This window comes from Fragaria vesca, linkage group LG7 (assembly GCF_000184155.1).
Source record: "Fragaria vesca subsp. vesca linkage group LG7, FraVesHawaii_1.0, whole genome shotgun sequence".
Classification (NCBI taxonomy): Eukaryota; Viridiplantae; Streptophyta; class Magnoliopsida; order Rosales; family Rosaceae; genus Fragaria; species Fragaria vesca.
Genome location: NC_020497.1, coordinates 8,752,580 through 8,769,099, shown reverse-complemented (window position 1 = coordinate 8,769,099; position 16,520 = coordinate 8,752,580). Strand labels below are relative to the sequence as shown.

General features: G+C 37.0%; 2 protein-coding genes across 3 annotated transcripts; both read left to right on the top strand.

The window, feature by feature from the left end:
- Positions 1-2,996: 2,996 nt before the first annotated feature.
- On the top strand, positions 2,997-6,353 carry LOC101303268. Of its 2 annotated transcripts, XM_004306981.1 has the most exons (3): positions 2,997-3,138; positions 3,602-3,889; positions 4,009-6,353. In XM_004306981.1, exon 3 carries the CDS (start codon positions 4,070-4,072, stop codon positions 5,864-5,866), a length of 1,797 nt encoding a protein of 598 aa, XP_004307029.1. In that variant the 5' UTR covers positions 2,997-3,138; positions 3,602-3,889; positions 4,009-4,069; the 3' UTR covers positions 5,867-6,353. The 2 variants fall into 2 exon arrangements, with proteins under 2 accessions (XP_004307029.1, XP_004307028.1); XM_004306980.1 differs by having other exon boundaries at positions 3,019-3,889.
- A 4,367-nt stretch (positions 6,354-10,720) lies between these two features.
- Positions 10,721-12,566, top strand: LOC101302694 (T-complex protein 1 subunit delta-like). Its single transcript, XM_004306978.1, has one exon. The coding sequence runs from the start codon at positions 10,771-10,773 to the stop codon at positions 12,367-12,369; it is 1,599 nt and encodes a 532-aa protein (XP_004307026.1). The 5' UTR covers positions 10,721-10,770; the 3' UTR covers positions 12,370-12,566.
- Positions 12,567-16,520: the final 3,954 nt, after the last annotated feature.

Here is a 16,520-nt window from a genome sequence, read left to right as displayed (position 1 = left end):
GAGGGTAGAATAGGAACATTATAAAAGTAAAGTTACATATCTGAATCTAAAAGTGGACTTATATGAGTAAAAAAAGTTAGGGTAGACTTGTGAAGGAAAAAATGTTGAAAACTGGACTTCTATGAAATTTTCTATACTTATTTTCTGTTTTTCTCTTTCAAAAAACAGAGATAATAGGTGTTGTACTCATTATAACACATTCTGGGTTCATCAAACTCGGTGAAAATGGATCTCCTCAAGAAATTTAGGAACCCTAGTGAAGAGGTATATCCTCAACGGTGATTAACAGAAATCTACTTGAAGAACGATTCTCTAGCTAGGCATTCCAAACACAGAATAACTAGTTCAAGGATGAATCTTCATTTAGACAAAATAAAAGATGATGTGACACATTCAAAATCTGACTTACTGATCAAAGAAGTGTAAACACGTGCAAATAAAAATATAATAGAAAGTCGGTGGATTTTTGAAAAGAACTCTTTCAAGACTAACTCAGTTTGTAGGATTCAAATTTGCCGATCATCTTTTACTTGACCACTCTTATTATCTAGATTGATGACACGTGCTTATTTTTTTATCAACAATAAAGTAAAACAATTTGAGAGACATGTGTCACCAATCTAGATGATGGTCATTAAGATGGTCAAGTAAAATGTGGTTGACGAATTTAAATACGTAGTTGTATACAAGATTTGTAAAGTTGATTAGCGGTAATGAGATCGCTTTAACAGTAAGGCTATTAAACCAAAAACATGGTTGGTGAGTCAAATTAGATAAAAGTCATTAATTAAGTTGTGTTTAGACTTTGCAGACTTCATTAAGATGATATTAACATCATATTTGTGAATAATCTAGTATGATTCCGGGGATTCCTTGGTCGGACCGTTTTGGCGGTTCTTGACTACTTCCTCGTTTGCAAGTCAGTCCCTCCGTACTGTTGGGCTCGGGCTCGAGTGGAAGATAGAATAAAGTTAGGGGGCCAATTTGTTAAGTGGACTTGTTACCGCGTGGTCGTCGGCTCGTCGCCATTGATGATTGTGAATTTGTGTGATGGATTCCCTATCTCAAGCTTTGCACTTCAGTCCTTGATATTGCTAATATTTTCATGCATTGTAATCCCGAAAATCAAGGTTTTCTTTTTCCTTAGTTGGGGTCAGTGTTTTAATTTACCAGAAAATTGATGGATTTGTTTGGATTAAAATCTTGTGTTTCATTAATGTGTTTTAAAACCATGATGACAGCTACCTGCCACCACATAGCCTACTAAAATAGAAGTTTACCTATCAATCAAATTAAAAGACTGAAGCAACTTTTGCAAGCAATGAATGAATTAAACTTTGAATTTTTTTAGACTTCAATTTTTATCCTTTTTTTTTTAATGGAGCAAGGTGAGATAGCAAACTTTTTATATTAGCTCTTTAAAAGAATGAGTTTAGTTTTTTTATCAATTTAATCAACTTCAACAGACTAGTAAGTGGTTAATAACTATTTTAACTTTTATCTATCTCACTACCTAAAGATAGCTAGCGAGATGAGATTCTCTATAATTTAAGTTAATCCAATAATGTATTCTTTTTAAGTCATTTTATATAATATTAAAACATATTTTAATTAATTAATTTTTATTTAATCAATAATATAAATCTAAATTTAATTGAAATAGAGAGTACTTGTGTATAAGTATTTCTAAAATGGCTAGCCAAAATGACTTTGTAGCTATTTTAGCTAAAATTTGACTACAAATGGTTTGCATTGCTAAAAATGTTCTAAGCCGCACTGGTTTCATTAGTGAGTTATTGACTACATTAGAGACATGAGAGTTTACCCTCTTCTCTCTCTTTTGCTCGCCATAAAGAGGGGGTTTTCTACGGTTCTGATTTTGATTTTTTCTACCGTTCACTAGACAGGGAGTTTTTTATTGTTATTGTCATCAAGGTGGTGTGTCTCACTTGTCGGTGGTGGTGGTTCGAGAGTTTCAGGTTTTGAAGGGAAAGGCAACTGATTGAAGTGGCGGTGAAGAGCTTGAATGCACATAGGTTTTGTTCCAGCATGGATGTCATGCCATCATAGAGGAGGCGTGATACAAATTTGGAGGTGACCGGCCTGGAGCGGTGCAACATCGTAGCAGGTTAGACTTGCCTCGATCTCTTCCTATTTGGGTAGGTTGGTTGTCTTTGCTAATTTGTTGCTGAACTTTCCTTTGTAACGTGGTTCGAAAGGTGGAGCTTCTCTGGTGGCGGTCGGTGTCGGTGACATCCGGATCTTACAGCTTGTTGGGCTGGATTTTGGATGAGTAGATTTGAGGTCCATTGAGTTGAAATGGTTAAAGAAATATGGTTGTAGATGTTTGAAAGGATCATGATAGTAGATTTTATGGGGTTTAATTTGTGATTATTTTAATTAATTATGAGATTCAAATGTAAATTTAACGTTTCAACCAAAACTCATCTTTATCATTTGCAAATTTATCAAATCAATTTTGCAATTCAATCCAAAAAGGCAAAACCTAAATTCATAAGATTCTCAAACTTCTATAAAATAGTTGAGCTAGATTATCAATTTCTTACACTACTCTATAGATTCTCCATAATTGGTGAGATCCCAATTCTCTAATAAACATCACAACTTGCAATCATTCTCTACAAACATTGGAAATAACCTCTCTCTTCTTTCTTGCTTGAGACGTAGATTTGAACATTTGCCTTGAAGCATAACCTGTGAATTGCCTTGAAGAACATTTAAATTTTTTACAAGGCAATTATTTGAACATTTGAACAAAATGAGACCATCCCTTCATTAAAAAGAAAATGAAAACAAAAAAAGAAAGGAAAAAAACGGGTGACGACAGTTGGGGTTGAAAAGGTAATATAGTGAGAGACAGAGGGGGGTCAAATAATGCAAATAAGGATAAGATTAGCAATCAGTAGAGAGAGTTCTGTGTAGTCTCTATTAAATATTACTCGTGTTTTGGTCAGTCTTCCCTTCCTACAATTTCTGCTGCGCTATTCCATGTGCTGTGCAGCTCAAGCTTCCACTGCAGCTTCCTCCCTACTTCCTCTCTTCCTCTTTAAGCTCCCCCATTTCAGATTCTCCCTTTTAGAAACATTCGCCGCCCACTACTTGTTCTTCCTATCATCGGTGAGTCTTATACCATAGCTTGATTCTTTTTTCTTTCTTTTTCTATTTATTTTCTGGATATGATCGTACCCTTTTTCTTGATTTTTTTATTTTATCGCACAAATTCAAAACGTTGTTGTCTGAATCTGGGTTTTTGAGACTCTGCTCTGTCTTTTTTCCTTGGACCAAACGTTTTTTTATCTTGTCTGAATTTACTTAATTAAGCCCAAAACAACAAAAGTGGTGCTGCTCTCTGAATCTGGCTTTGTTTTCTTAATTCTGGAAGAAGAAATATGAATATAAAAAAATAGGAAATTTTTTTGGGTGCTGAAAAAATTGGATCTTGGAATTTGGGTGTTGATAATTGGGTTTTGGTTAACGGTCGTTTTCATGTCTAATTTAGGCATATATTCTGCTGAATTGTGTGCTAAAAGATTAATATTCCTTCAGTTTTAATTTATTTTATTTTAAATTTTTTGTCCAGGATAAAGAGCATGGGGTATCCATTTAGCTAATGCTGAGCGCCTCAGTAGCCTTTTAATCATAGAGTTAGCTGCCTGAGAGCTGTTGCCTTTTGTCTTTTAAATACTTTTTGTGGATCTTGGATTGTGGAAATTTAAGGACGTTCTCTCTTACTTGCCGAAATTTGAAACCAGAACAGAAGGAACACATCTTCGTTTTCTGATTTTTCAATTTGTGTGTGCCCAACACACTTAAATTCCCAGAATTTTACCCTCTGCCCTCCTTTTCGCAGCCTAGGAGAGAAATCATGGTAATTTGCTTTTTGGTTTGTTTGCTAGTGCATGATTTTGTGTCACATAATTGAGTCTCTTCATTTCTGTTAGCTGCTTAGCGCAATTGTTTGATTATGATTTTTATTATTTGATACAGGATCAAGAAATATGAGGTCGGAGGTTGCTTAGACATCTGAATTGTTTTCTCTGTGTAAGAGATGGTTGCAGAGTCGTGGTTTCGTAGTCTTTGGAAGACTAAAAAGAAGCATGAGGCTGGACCTGGGAAAGCAGTAATTGGAGTTTTGGCCTTTGAAGTAGCAAGCTTGATGTCCAAGCTGGTGCAGTTATGGCAGTTACTGAGTGATAAACAAGTGGCTAGGCTTAGAGAGGAAATTTCAAATTCGGTGGGTGTAAGAAAGCTTGTGTCAGAAGATGATGATTACATTGTAGGTTTAATATGCATCGAGTTGTTCGAGAATATGGTCCGTGTGTCAAAATCTGTGGCCAGGCTTGGGAAGAATTGTACGGATCCTAGTTTGAATGGTTTTGAGAGAGCTATTAGTGATTTGGTCAATTATGGCTCTGACCCTTACAGATGGCAATTTTCATGGAAGAAGATGGAGAGGAAGGCCAAGAAGATGGAGAGGTTCATTTCAATAAATGCAAATTTGTATGAAGAGATGGAAGTTCTTTCAGATCTTGAACAAACGCTGAGGAGAATGAAAGGCAGTGATGAATTAGATGGTGTTAATTTGCTTGAGTTTCATAAGAAGGTAGTGTGGAAGCGGCAGGAGGTGAAGAATTTGCAAGAGGCGTCTCTTTGGAGTAGGACTTATGATTATACAGTCCTCCTTTTAGCAAGATCTCTCTTCACAATATTTGGTAGGATCAAGCATGTATTTGGACTTCAACAGATGGCAGATGGTGAATCCAAAGAATCTGATCACATAAGTCGTAGTCAATCAGTGTCTGCAATAATACAGCCTTCAGTCCATCCGTCTGAGAACGGTCTTCCAAGATTTGCCTCAGGTCCCCTTGGGAGGTTTGCTGTTACATCAGGACCAGTGTCGAAAAAAAACAAGACCAACAATTTCTTTTCAGGCCCTCTTGGTGGCTCAAGTACAAAATCAGGCCCTATTTCAGCAAAAAAGAAAGATGTCAGCTTCTTTTCGGGTCCACTTGTTAAGTCAACAAAATCAGGCCCAATTGCTGCAACGAATAGAACCATCAGGAAGTTGTGGAAGTCTCATGATCACTCAGTCACTAATCATGAGAAGAAACCACCTACAAAGCCCAATAGGTTGCCACAAGTTGGACCTTTTAAAGGATGCATGATAAAAGGAAACAATTCACCTGTCACCAATTGCTACTTGAATTCGAATGGTGTTCGTTCAGCAATTCTCAATGTATCCGGAGAGGCCAATGGAGATGTTTTAGCTTCTGGCAGCAAACTTCATCCTAGTCCGTCAATCTTCAGTTCTAAGCACAAATTGCTGGATGCTCCGCCCGAAACACTTGGTGCTGCTGCCTTAGCACTGCACTATGCAAATGTTGTTATTGTAATTGAGAAGTTAGTAGCATCTCCTCACTTGATTGGTCTTGATGCGAGAGATGATCTGTACAATATGTTGCCCGCAAGTGTGAGGACTGCACTAAGGGCAAGGCTAAAGCCATACAGTAAGAGCTTAACTTCAGCAGTTTACGATACAGTTCTTGCAGGAGAGTGGAATGAGGCAATGGCGGGAATATTAGAATGGTTGGCACCACTTGCTCATAACATGATAAGATGGCAATCCGAGAGAAGCTTTGAACAGCAAACCTTGGTTTCCAGGACTCATGTTCTTCTGGTACAAACCCTCTACTTTGCAAATCAACAGAAGACAGAAGCAACGATTACAGAGCTTCTTGTTGGTTTGAATTACATCTGGAGGTTTGGCAGAGAAGTCAATTCAAAAGCTCTGTTAGATTGTGATAGCAATAGAACATATGATGAATTTTTGGAGATGGATGGCTAGTAGAATTTCAGGTCATTGCAATAACCAAATGCAGATCTCAAGACTAACCACATTGAGCCAATACTCTTACCTGGCTCGTCGATGAGGTTGCTGGTTGCTGCTGGACAGATTGATAATTGTGTGGTCCAGGAGAGACAATGAGCCAAGTTCAATATCTTTGTATTAGAAGCATCCTCGGTAAGTCAAAAAGGTATAGACAGAGCTTCCAAACATTCTTTCCTTTGGTGGTTTTCTAGCCACTGGAATACGGGCTCCTCTATTCTTCTTTTTTTCTTATACCAGCAGGGTATGCCGTATTTACTTAAGCTGTGTACCTTGTATATTTTATCAGCTATACTTGTTTCTTTTCAATGGTTGTAAATCTGTGGTATAGAAGGTTCTCTCTCCATAATATCAAAATGCCTCTATGGTCAAGCGTTTTCTTTTGTAACTGACTATTATAATTGTGACCTTTACGCCGCATTGTAACTAGGGAATATAAGTGTAATGTTGCATGTTAGATTTGATATATGAGAGTTTCCCTTTTATGCAGTATCATGCGGTGTTACCAGGCTTCCTTTATTTTCAGAATAGTCTAATTTGTTTTGTTAGAAATCTTGGCTGCTTTCAGGAATTTGTGAACTTTGTCCATCTGAACCCACAAAAGCATGTTTCTAATGCATGTTTGGAAGTGAAAGATTGCACATGTGAAGTCAGAAGTACTACAATTGTCATAATTCCTTGAAACAATGTGAATTTGAGTAGCATAGAGAGCATCCCAGGAGGTTATTCTTGGTTGGTACACTATAATGCAGGTCTCTATTACCCATTTGGGATCTGAATCATGGTTTTTGTTGCTTCAGACTCTACTTCAACTCAGTACTTAGCCCTACACGGTAACACAACAACACTTATGCTTGGTTGCTGGGTCACTACAGCTGAGTTCTTCTGTGGTGCCAACTGCCAGTACTCATCAACCTGAAGAAAGCAAAAGCTTGACTGGGCGGTTGCTTGAGGTTGAAGTCTCCTCGAATTATGTAGGTGTCGAATGTTAAATTTCATTTGGGAGAATAATGAGACTACCTTGTTCTAGGTGCTATAAGCCTAAGATGACAATGCAGGATGGCTTCACTGCTTGTAGGAACGATCTGAGTGAGTAATGTTCTTGAGTGATTCGTCACGACCAGCGTCCTACGCTGTCTCTAATACTCCCTACAACTTCTTCAGCAGTTGGAAGACAAGAATAAGCTGACAGAGATGTTCAAACACTCAGCCCATGCCACCAGAAAGGGAAATGTTGCTGTGAACCCTTCACTGACCGGACCCTGCAAAGTACACAAATACTAGGCAACCAAACCTCTAAAAACAATCTGTTACAATGGCGACCCTTCCCTTCATGCAGATGGATTTAGCTCCTAGGAGACGCTGGTTGGGGAGGAACTTAGTTGGTTAGTCGAGCTCGGGCGACCATCTATCCGACTCTTCATCTCCAATACACTACAAGGCGTTCGTCAACTCACATTTCTACAACAACATTCAGCCAGGGACTTCCTATACCTTGTATCATCACCAGCATCCTACTATTTCAAAGGCTGTATGCCACGCACTCTGCCACAGCTCTACGATAAGGACCTTTACCTATGAGCTTACAAAGATTAAATTCCGGTTAACTCCTTGCATTGTGAATTGGTTTACTTCTTTACCAATAAACACATATTATAAATTTATAATCCCAGGTCCTACACCCAATAGGCTAATACCAATAATGAACCCAGATCCGTTAAGTTTTGGTCTCAGCTTTTAGCTCTAGCGCCATATGAATATAATGACTTAATAAATTATTCATTTCTCTTAAAAAAAAAAAAATATCATTGAGTCTGTCTAGTTTTTTGTGACAAACCGTAATCTTTCATCAACATTAATTAACAAAAATATGAAAAATTCTACAATGTGTTAATGCATGTGAATAATGTGATATATCAACTTTATAAATTGAGTCATCAAACTAATAATATTAGTCCTCGAAGTTGTAATATGAGTCCTTAAAGTTGTAAAAAAATTTAGTTACAACATTAGTAATTATTTGTCCTTAAAGTGGTAAAATGTGTGCTTAAAGTGGTAATTGAGTTCTCAAAGTGATTAAAAAAAAATTGTTACAACTTTAAGGACTCATGTTACAACTTTAATGACTCAATTACCACTTTAAGAACAAATGAGGACTAATGTTGTAACTAATTTTTTTTACAACTATAACGACTCATATTACAACTTTAAAGACTATTATTATTACTTTGAGGACTCATTTTACAACTTGAGGACAAAGTTGATGCATCACATATTCACATGCATTAACACACCTTAGCCTTACCCCAAAAATATATGGTGGTTTTATTAACACACCCTATCTATAATGAGAGGCAATCATGAAACAATTTCAAGTGGTAAGTGTAAATAAAATTGAAATGCGTGGATAGAAAAATAGATGAGGTGAGTTAATAATAAAAAAAAGTATGTTAATAGCATCACCCAAAATATATATCTCACAACTTTTTTCGGTTAGAGCAAGATAAATTAAAAAAAAAAAAAAAAAAAAAAACTATGACAACCTAATTTAGAATTTCAAAACGTAAAGCATGAATAGCTGTATTAGGCAAAGTAGTCTAACAACCACTAGTAATTTGATGACCAAGAGTAGCTAAGGCATTTGTAGCAAAGTTCGACTCTCCAAACATGGGTAAATTCGATATACCATAAATTGGAAGTTAAGGTTATGATATCATGAACTATGACACTGATACGCTATGGAACTCGAAATTTTAAGCAACTGATATCATAATTTTTTAGTATCTCTACTTTGAGATCAGTAATATTATGTAGCGAAGCAACTTGTAGCCCGACTCTTAAGACCAAAAGGCTTTAGTTGTCAGGACATTTGAAATACCTAGTAACTTTGCAAAGGCAACAACAAAACGACCTTGATCCTTTTCGAATTATAAAACCTATGAAAGCATTATTGAGCACAGAGCCATCAAATTTAAGTTTCATAAAATTTGAATTTACGAAATTCATAACAAATTCATAAATTCATTCCAATATTGTATGTATTGATAAACTTTCTAGAAACGCCAACAAAACAAGTGAAAAGACTTAAAAAGGAGATAGCCCTTGGGAGTACAAGAGTAAATTCGAAAACAAAACATCTCTCCTCATTCCTTGTTTTACTGCTCACTGTTAGGATCAGAATCCATTCAAGAAAGGAAAACTAGGAAAATAAGGGAAATCTAAGAATATAACTAAATAATAAACGAGTGCGGCTATTGGGACCTCTAAATTTGCTCATTTGACCTCCTTTTATTATGAGTTATTGAATGACAATTATCTCATCTTACGTAATGACTATTAAGGACAATAATCATACAAAAAGAAGTATATTTATTCTCTTTAGACTTTCCAATTCGATAATTAATTGATTGTATTCATTATTATTTTCTTTATATATTTTTAATTTCTAATTTACTATTTTCTAAATTTTACTATATATTATATATTTAATTAGAGCTAAAACTATGATCAATATCAACCATGTGACATAAAATTTTCTATTATCATATATATAAGGTGAAAGAATATATATGTAAAAAAAAAATCGATAATGAAAAATTAAATAACTATTGAAATAATTTCATGATGTACATAAAATAGAGGGGGAAAAAACATACATAGTATACAATTGTTATCATTAATCGTTGTTTAGCACAAGTAAAATAGAAAAAGAAAAGCTAATTTATGTTAAAATATTTTCTTGTTGGTAAATATAAGTTTTTTTTATATCAGATAAACAACTAATATGCTACAACGAGATGGTACTGGGCTGGTAAATATAAATTTTGAAACTCAATACTTTGTGTTATTTGATTTTTAAAAGAAAATTGAAGTCGTTGAAATTTTTTCTTACAAATTGATCAAATAATGGAGGATTGGTGACATTCTATGGGAAATAAAAAAAATATCAAGGAATTGAGGTCGTGAAAGAGGTTTGAACGGAAAAAAAAAAATCAAGGAATAGAGGTCTCGATGACAGTATGCAAAAAGAAAAAAAATTAAAAGAATGAGAGGTTTAGAGAATAAATAAGAGGTATAATGAGTAAATTATTAAGATATATGTGAATAACATACCTAAGGTTATTTTAGGAATTTGAAAGGAGGTCTAGTGAGCAAATGGTTGTAGTTAAAATTAAAAAGGAGGTGTAAAGAGCATGAGAGGTATACTGAGCAAATTTAGAGGTCCCAATAGCCGTACTCATAATAAACATATTCATTCCATCCATAACTGAATCAGATAAGTTTACAGACATATATAGAGTTAATTTCCTACAATCAAGGAAGTAATTACTTAGAGCATCTCCAGCAGTATTGTTAAATTAATTTTTTTTAAAATTTATCAACTGTTAGGATTAATAAGAGCTCCAGCAGTATGCCTGGTTGCTAAATATAAGTATTGCTAAACAAAATTGATAAATTTATCAACTGAGCCATGAATTGCTAAAAGAACACTTATATTTTCCTTCTACTTTTTTCTCCACTTGTCAGTTTATAATTCGTTAAAATTATTATACAACTTACACATAACAATAACTGTTGGAGCCAAATTCTTATATCAATTGCTAAATCACATAACTATAGCTAAATTTCACTATAAATTTACTTACACTGCTGGATGTTTACGACAACTACTTAGTGTAGTGTTGGGCCAGATGGGCCTTGATTATAATATTACAAAATTGGGCTAAGCCCCGTACACGATACCTACTATCATAAAAGAGGAATAAGAAGTCTAGGTTTTCAGTCTCTCATTTTCGAAAAGGAACTAGAAGGCTCTCTCTTTTCCTCACTCACTGCAGTTTCAGCTTAGGGTTCCGATCTCCATGGCAACAGTTGCCGCCGCTCACCGTTCCTCCAAGACGGAGTCTTATGTCGACAACAAGCGCAAGGAGGACGTCCGCCAGGCCAACATCCTCGCCGCCCGCACCGTCGCCGACGCCGTCCGCACCAGCCTCGGCCCCAAAGGCATGGACAAGATGATCTCCACCGCCTCCGGTGACGTCATCATCACCAACGACGGCGCCACCATCCTCAACAAGATGGAGGTCCTCCAGCCCGCCGCCAAGATGCTCGTCGAGCTCTCCCAGTCCCAGGACGCCGCCGCCGGCGACGGCACCACCACCGTCGTCGTCATCGCCGGCGCCCTGCTCAAACAGTGCCTCGTCCTCCTCTCCCACGGCATCCATCCCACCGTCATCTCCGACTCCCTCCACAAGGTCGCCATCAAGGCCGTCGATGTCCTCACCGCCATGGCCCGCCCCGTCGAGCTCTCCGACCGCGACGCCCTCGTCAAATCCGCCAGCACCGCGCTCAACAGCAAGGTCGTCAGTCAGTACTCGACGCTTCTTGCCCCGCTGGCGGTGGACGCCGTGCTCTCTGTGGTGGACCCGGCCAAGCCGGAGATTGTGGACCTGAGGGACATCAAGATCGTGAAGAAGCTCGGCGGAACCGTGGATGATACCGAGACTGTGAAGGGGCTGGTTTTCGATAAGAAGACCAGTCATGCTGCTGGTGGTCCTACGAGGATGGAGAAGGCCAAGATTGCTGTGATTCAGTTCCAGATTTCACCTCCGAAAACTGACATCGAGCAGAGCATAGTGGTCTCGGACTATACGCAGATGGATAGGATTTTGAAGGAGGAGAGGAATTACATTCTCAGTATGATTAAGAAGATCAAGTCCACTGGTTGCAATGTTCTGCTGATTCAGAAGAGTATTTTGAGGGACGCGGTGACTGATCTGTCGTTGCATTACTTGGCCAAAGCCAAGATTTTGGTGATCAAGGATGTGGAGAGGGATGAGATTGAGTTTATTACCAAGACTCTGAATTGCTTGCCCATTGCGAATATCGAGCATTTCCGCGAGGAGAAGCTGGGGTATGCTGATTTGGTGGAGGAATCTTCGCTTGGCGATAGCAAGATTGTGAAGATTACTGGGATTCAGAACATGGGTAGGACCACTTCTGTGCTGGTTCGTGGCTCTAACCAGTTGGTGCTTGATGAGGCTGAGAGGAGCTTGCACGATGCTTTGTGTGTGGTTAGGTGTTTGGTGAGCAAGAGGTTTTTGATTGCTGGTGGTGGTGCCCCGGAGATTGAGCTCTCCAGGCAGTTGGGTGCTTGGGCTAAGGTGTTGCAGGGGATGGAGAGTCATTGTGTCAAGTATTTTGCTCAGGCACTTGAGGTTATTCCCTATACATTGGCTGAAAATGCTGGGTTGAACCCAATGACCATTGTCACTGAGCTGAGGAACCGCCACAATGATGGTGAGATCAACACTGGCATTAATGTGAGGAAGGGGCAGATTACCAACATCTGGGACGAGAATGTGGTGCAGCCGCTGCTAGTAAGCACAAGTGCCATCACTTTGGCCACAGAGTGTGTGAGGATGATTTTGAAGATTGATGACATAGTAACAGTAAGATAATTTGCATGTCTCTTATTTGATGGTAGCTTTTATCTTTTGTGGTTGACTTCTGTTATGAATTTTGGTTCTGGATTCAGATTGGAACTCTTTTAGTGTTTTGTAAGAGATATTATGGAACTTTTGTCCATTTATATGCATGTTAGTCAGTTTGTGTTGCTTCTATGCTGTGTTGAAACGGAGATGTTATTTTGTGTTGGGATAAAATAGTATTGTTTCTTATTATGTTGCATCAGGAAAGTTTAGATACTAGTCTACTGATTGTCTTTGGAACATATTACACTTTCTATCATCTACTCTGAATTGTATTTCATGGTGCCTGTGGGGGGGGGAAGGGGGGGGGGGGGGGGGGGGGGGGGGGGGTTTGGTTCTACTCTCACTTTTAGGAAGATCTGGGTTTTGATGAGGTTCACTAGCTTTATTAAGTTTTGTGTTTTCGTTCTTGAGTGATATTGGTGATTAAGGACTGTAAAGGATCCATAGGTTTGATATCATGGGGTAGTTGTGATAGAGTGGTTGAGTTTTAAGAAAATTTGGTTACTTTTGTGGTTGAGTTGGCTTAGTTGCAGACTTGCAGTTCAAAATGTGTTGAGAAGCCATGGAGCATGAGTTTCACATACATGGTGGTTGAAGTGGTGTTTTTGGTGAGGTGGGAATTGAGTTCGTAGTATATTACAGTTGGAGAACCAGATGAGTGTTATTGTCACAAAATATATCTTCTAGGGATCATACTAGTAAGTTATTAATGACAGTTATTCAGGTTCAACAAATAGGGTGTCCAGTTGTACCAGACTACCAGATACATCAAAACACGACAAGGGTTGTTGTGTTGTATAGCTAGTAACCATTTACTAGTGGAGTTACTTCTCCAGTATTGCCGTGGAGTTATTTATACTACTTTCTGGACTGCGGCTAAATAGCCATAAAACCGGTACTCCAGGGTTTAGGACTTTAGGGTCTATGGTTTAGGAAATGTCGGAGCCTTGTGTCACCAGGGGGATGCTAATGATTCACTTCATCACTTGGTTTTCTTATTCATATATTCTTTTTGTGTATTGGAATGCCTGGGCTGTCACCACTCTACCTTGTTGACATCTGTGTTCTTAGGTAAACAGTAGAACATCTTCTAGATAGTTTTTGTTTGCTGTGATCCTTTTGGCCTATGGTTTCATTTACCTAGTTGAATCAATAAATTGTAGATGCCACATAACTGAAAATGCAACAGATACTTGTTTGACTGTTGTAAGATTTGACGTATGCATCAGTCACAGACTATGTTAAACTCTTTGCAGAAACTTCTTAGTTCCGCAATATGTTTGAAATTCTACTTAATAAAAAATGCGACTATTGGGCATCTGCAGTTCATTTAATGTAATATTGCACTCAATCTCTACTCGGTTTATCTAGCTCTGCTTGGGTTTGAAGTGGAGAGAAGCCATCATATTAAGGTTTGCATCAGGAATGTTTAGACATGAATCTACTGATTGTCTTTGGAACATATTACACGGTTTCTGTCATCCTTTCTGAATTGTATTTCATAGTGCCTGAAATGGGTTATCTTCTCACTTTTGGGAGGGTCTGGGTTTTGACAAGTTAACTACTTTTATTAAGTTTTGTGCATTCGTTCTTGGGTAAATATTGGTTCAAGGACTATAAAAGATCCATGGATTTGGTATCATGTGATAGTGGTGAGAGTGGTTGTATTCGGACTTTGAAAAAAAATTGCATTACTTTTGTGGTTGAGTTTGCCTAGTTGTAGTTCGAATTGTGTTGAGAAGCCGTGGAGTGTGAGTTTCAAAGATTTGGTGGTTGAAGTGATGTTTTTGGTGAGGTGAATTCAGTTTGTAGTAGATAGTTTCGGTTTGTGTCGATCCTTTTGGCTTCTGGTTTCATTTGCCTAGTTGAATCAATAAGATGGAGATGCCACATAAGAACTGAAAATGCAACAGATACTTGTGTGGCTGTTGAAAGAAATCCCAGGAGCTACGTTAAATTTTTGTCATAAACCTCGTATTTGTTAAAAAAATATGTTTGAAGCTCTACTTGATTTAAAAATGTGAATTTTGTTGTGCACTTCATACACTCGATTGTTGTTCTTTGAGTGTAGTATTGAACTAAATCTACGAGCCCTTAGTGTATCTAGCTCTGCTTGGATTTGAAGTTGAGAGAAGTCATCACATTAAGTTCTGCGCTATATCTAACTCAGTCTGCTACCTTATCAAACTACTCTCCCGTAAAACAGGTACTCTGACGTTTTGTGGTCGAATTTGCTTGGTTGTGGTTCAAATTTTAAAATTTGTTGAGAAGTTGTGGTGTGTGAGTTACGTTGTGTTTGGAAGAAGTAATATTATTACTTGTGTTTAGAAGAAGTAATTTCAATTTTTATAGAAATTTTAAAATCATGAGAATTACAATTTTATGAATTTAAATTCTATTAATTGAAAATGACAAGAATTTGTATTTAGACTAACCTCAGTCAAAGGAATTGACAAATGACGCCTATTTTGTGAGGAATTCAAGTTGGGAATTTAAGCTTTCAAATTCCACGTTTATTTTCCCGTGGAAATTGCTAATTCCACGGGATAAGAATCCAAACGGGGGAAACAGTCATAAAAAATTTGGAATTCCTTATTTTTGATCATGTAATTCTAGTATCAAGAGTTAGTAGACATAGAGAAAGGTCATTTCATTTTTGGATCTAGGACGAATAGGTTCAAGAGATGAGAGAATTAATGATACCCACCAGAAAGACTAATCCAATCCATAATAATATGGGTCCGGTTCAAGAGACATCAAATTTGACACAAATTTTAACACTATTTCTTAGCCATTTAATTTTAAAACAATGAACGGTCTAGATCGATTCCAAATATGATGGCAAAAATTAACTAATTGACGTGGCAGGTGACATGGATTTATCCAATTTCATAACAAATCAAACTAAAAGAAAAGAAAGAAAAATCAGATTAAAATATGGAAACCAAAATCTAGTTTGTACGATTACAAAAAAAAAAAAAATTTAGATAAAAAAAGAGAGAGAAGAAGATCGACTAGAGACCAAAGAAGAAGAACACAGATAAAAGGGAAAAAAAAGAGCACAATGATGCAAAGCTGTATGAATTTTTTTTGTGCATAAAACGATATGCCTTGAAATTCATTGTATAACTGATTTCTCCATAGTCATTGGTCTATATATGAAGATCTTCCATGTTAGAGCTGCAGCCTTTTGATTTGAATTGAGTACAAATAGTTTCTTTCAAGTTAGATTAGTTGAACGAAATATACACAAAGGGCAGAAAGCCTAGATGTTTAAAAATATCAAATTAAAAATCTCAATATTATTCTGGCAATCATTATCTAACTAAGCTTTTATGCAAGTTGATCATTTGCCCCGGTTTGTAAACACTTGATCCGATCGAAGTGTTTGTGTTCTTCTGTGGTATTTTTTTTTGGCGATCTTTTTTTTTTAATCATACAACTATTTTTTGGTTTCCAGATTTTAATCTGATTTTTTTTCTTTTATTTTAATTTGATTTGTTATGAAATTAGGTAAGTCCACATCACTTGCCACGTCAATTAGTTAATTGTTGCCATCATATTTGGAATTGATGTAGACCGTTTATTGTTTTAAAATCAAATGGCTAAGAAACAGTGTTAAAATTTGATATCCCTTGAACCGGACCCATATTGACGTGGCAAGTGACGTGGATTGGTGGGTATCATTAATTCTCTCATCTTTTGAACCTATTCGTCCTAGATCCAAAAATGAAATGACCCTTCTCTCCGTCTACTAACTCTTGATACTAGAATTACATGATCATGTATTATATATAGAGGGCCCTTCTAATGAAGGATCCCTATTTTTTGTCACTTTTAGGGATAGGTCTACACCATTGGATATGTTTTTTAATGGGCTTGGATGACTGAGATTAAAACAAAAAACTTAACACTTATGTCAAACCTACACCGTTCAAGATTATTAAAAATAAATCCCTCATTTGGATGACTTAACGATCACCAAATTTTCTGAAAATTTGTAGAAATGATCTACTCATATAACCCAACGAATTGAACGGTGGAGATTTGATTTTGTGATCGAAAAGTTCGTCAAATAATCTATCCCTAAAAATAAACAAAAAAAGGGATCCCTCGTT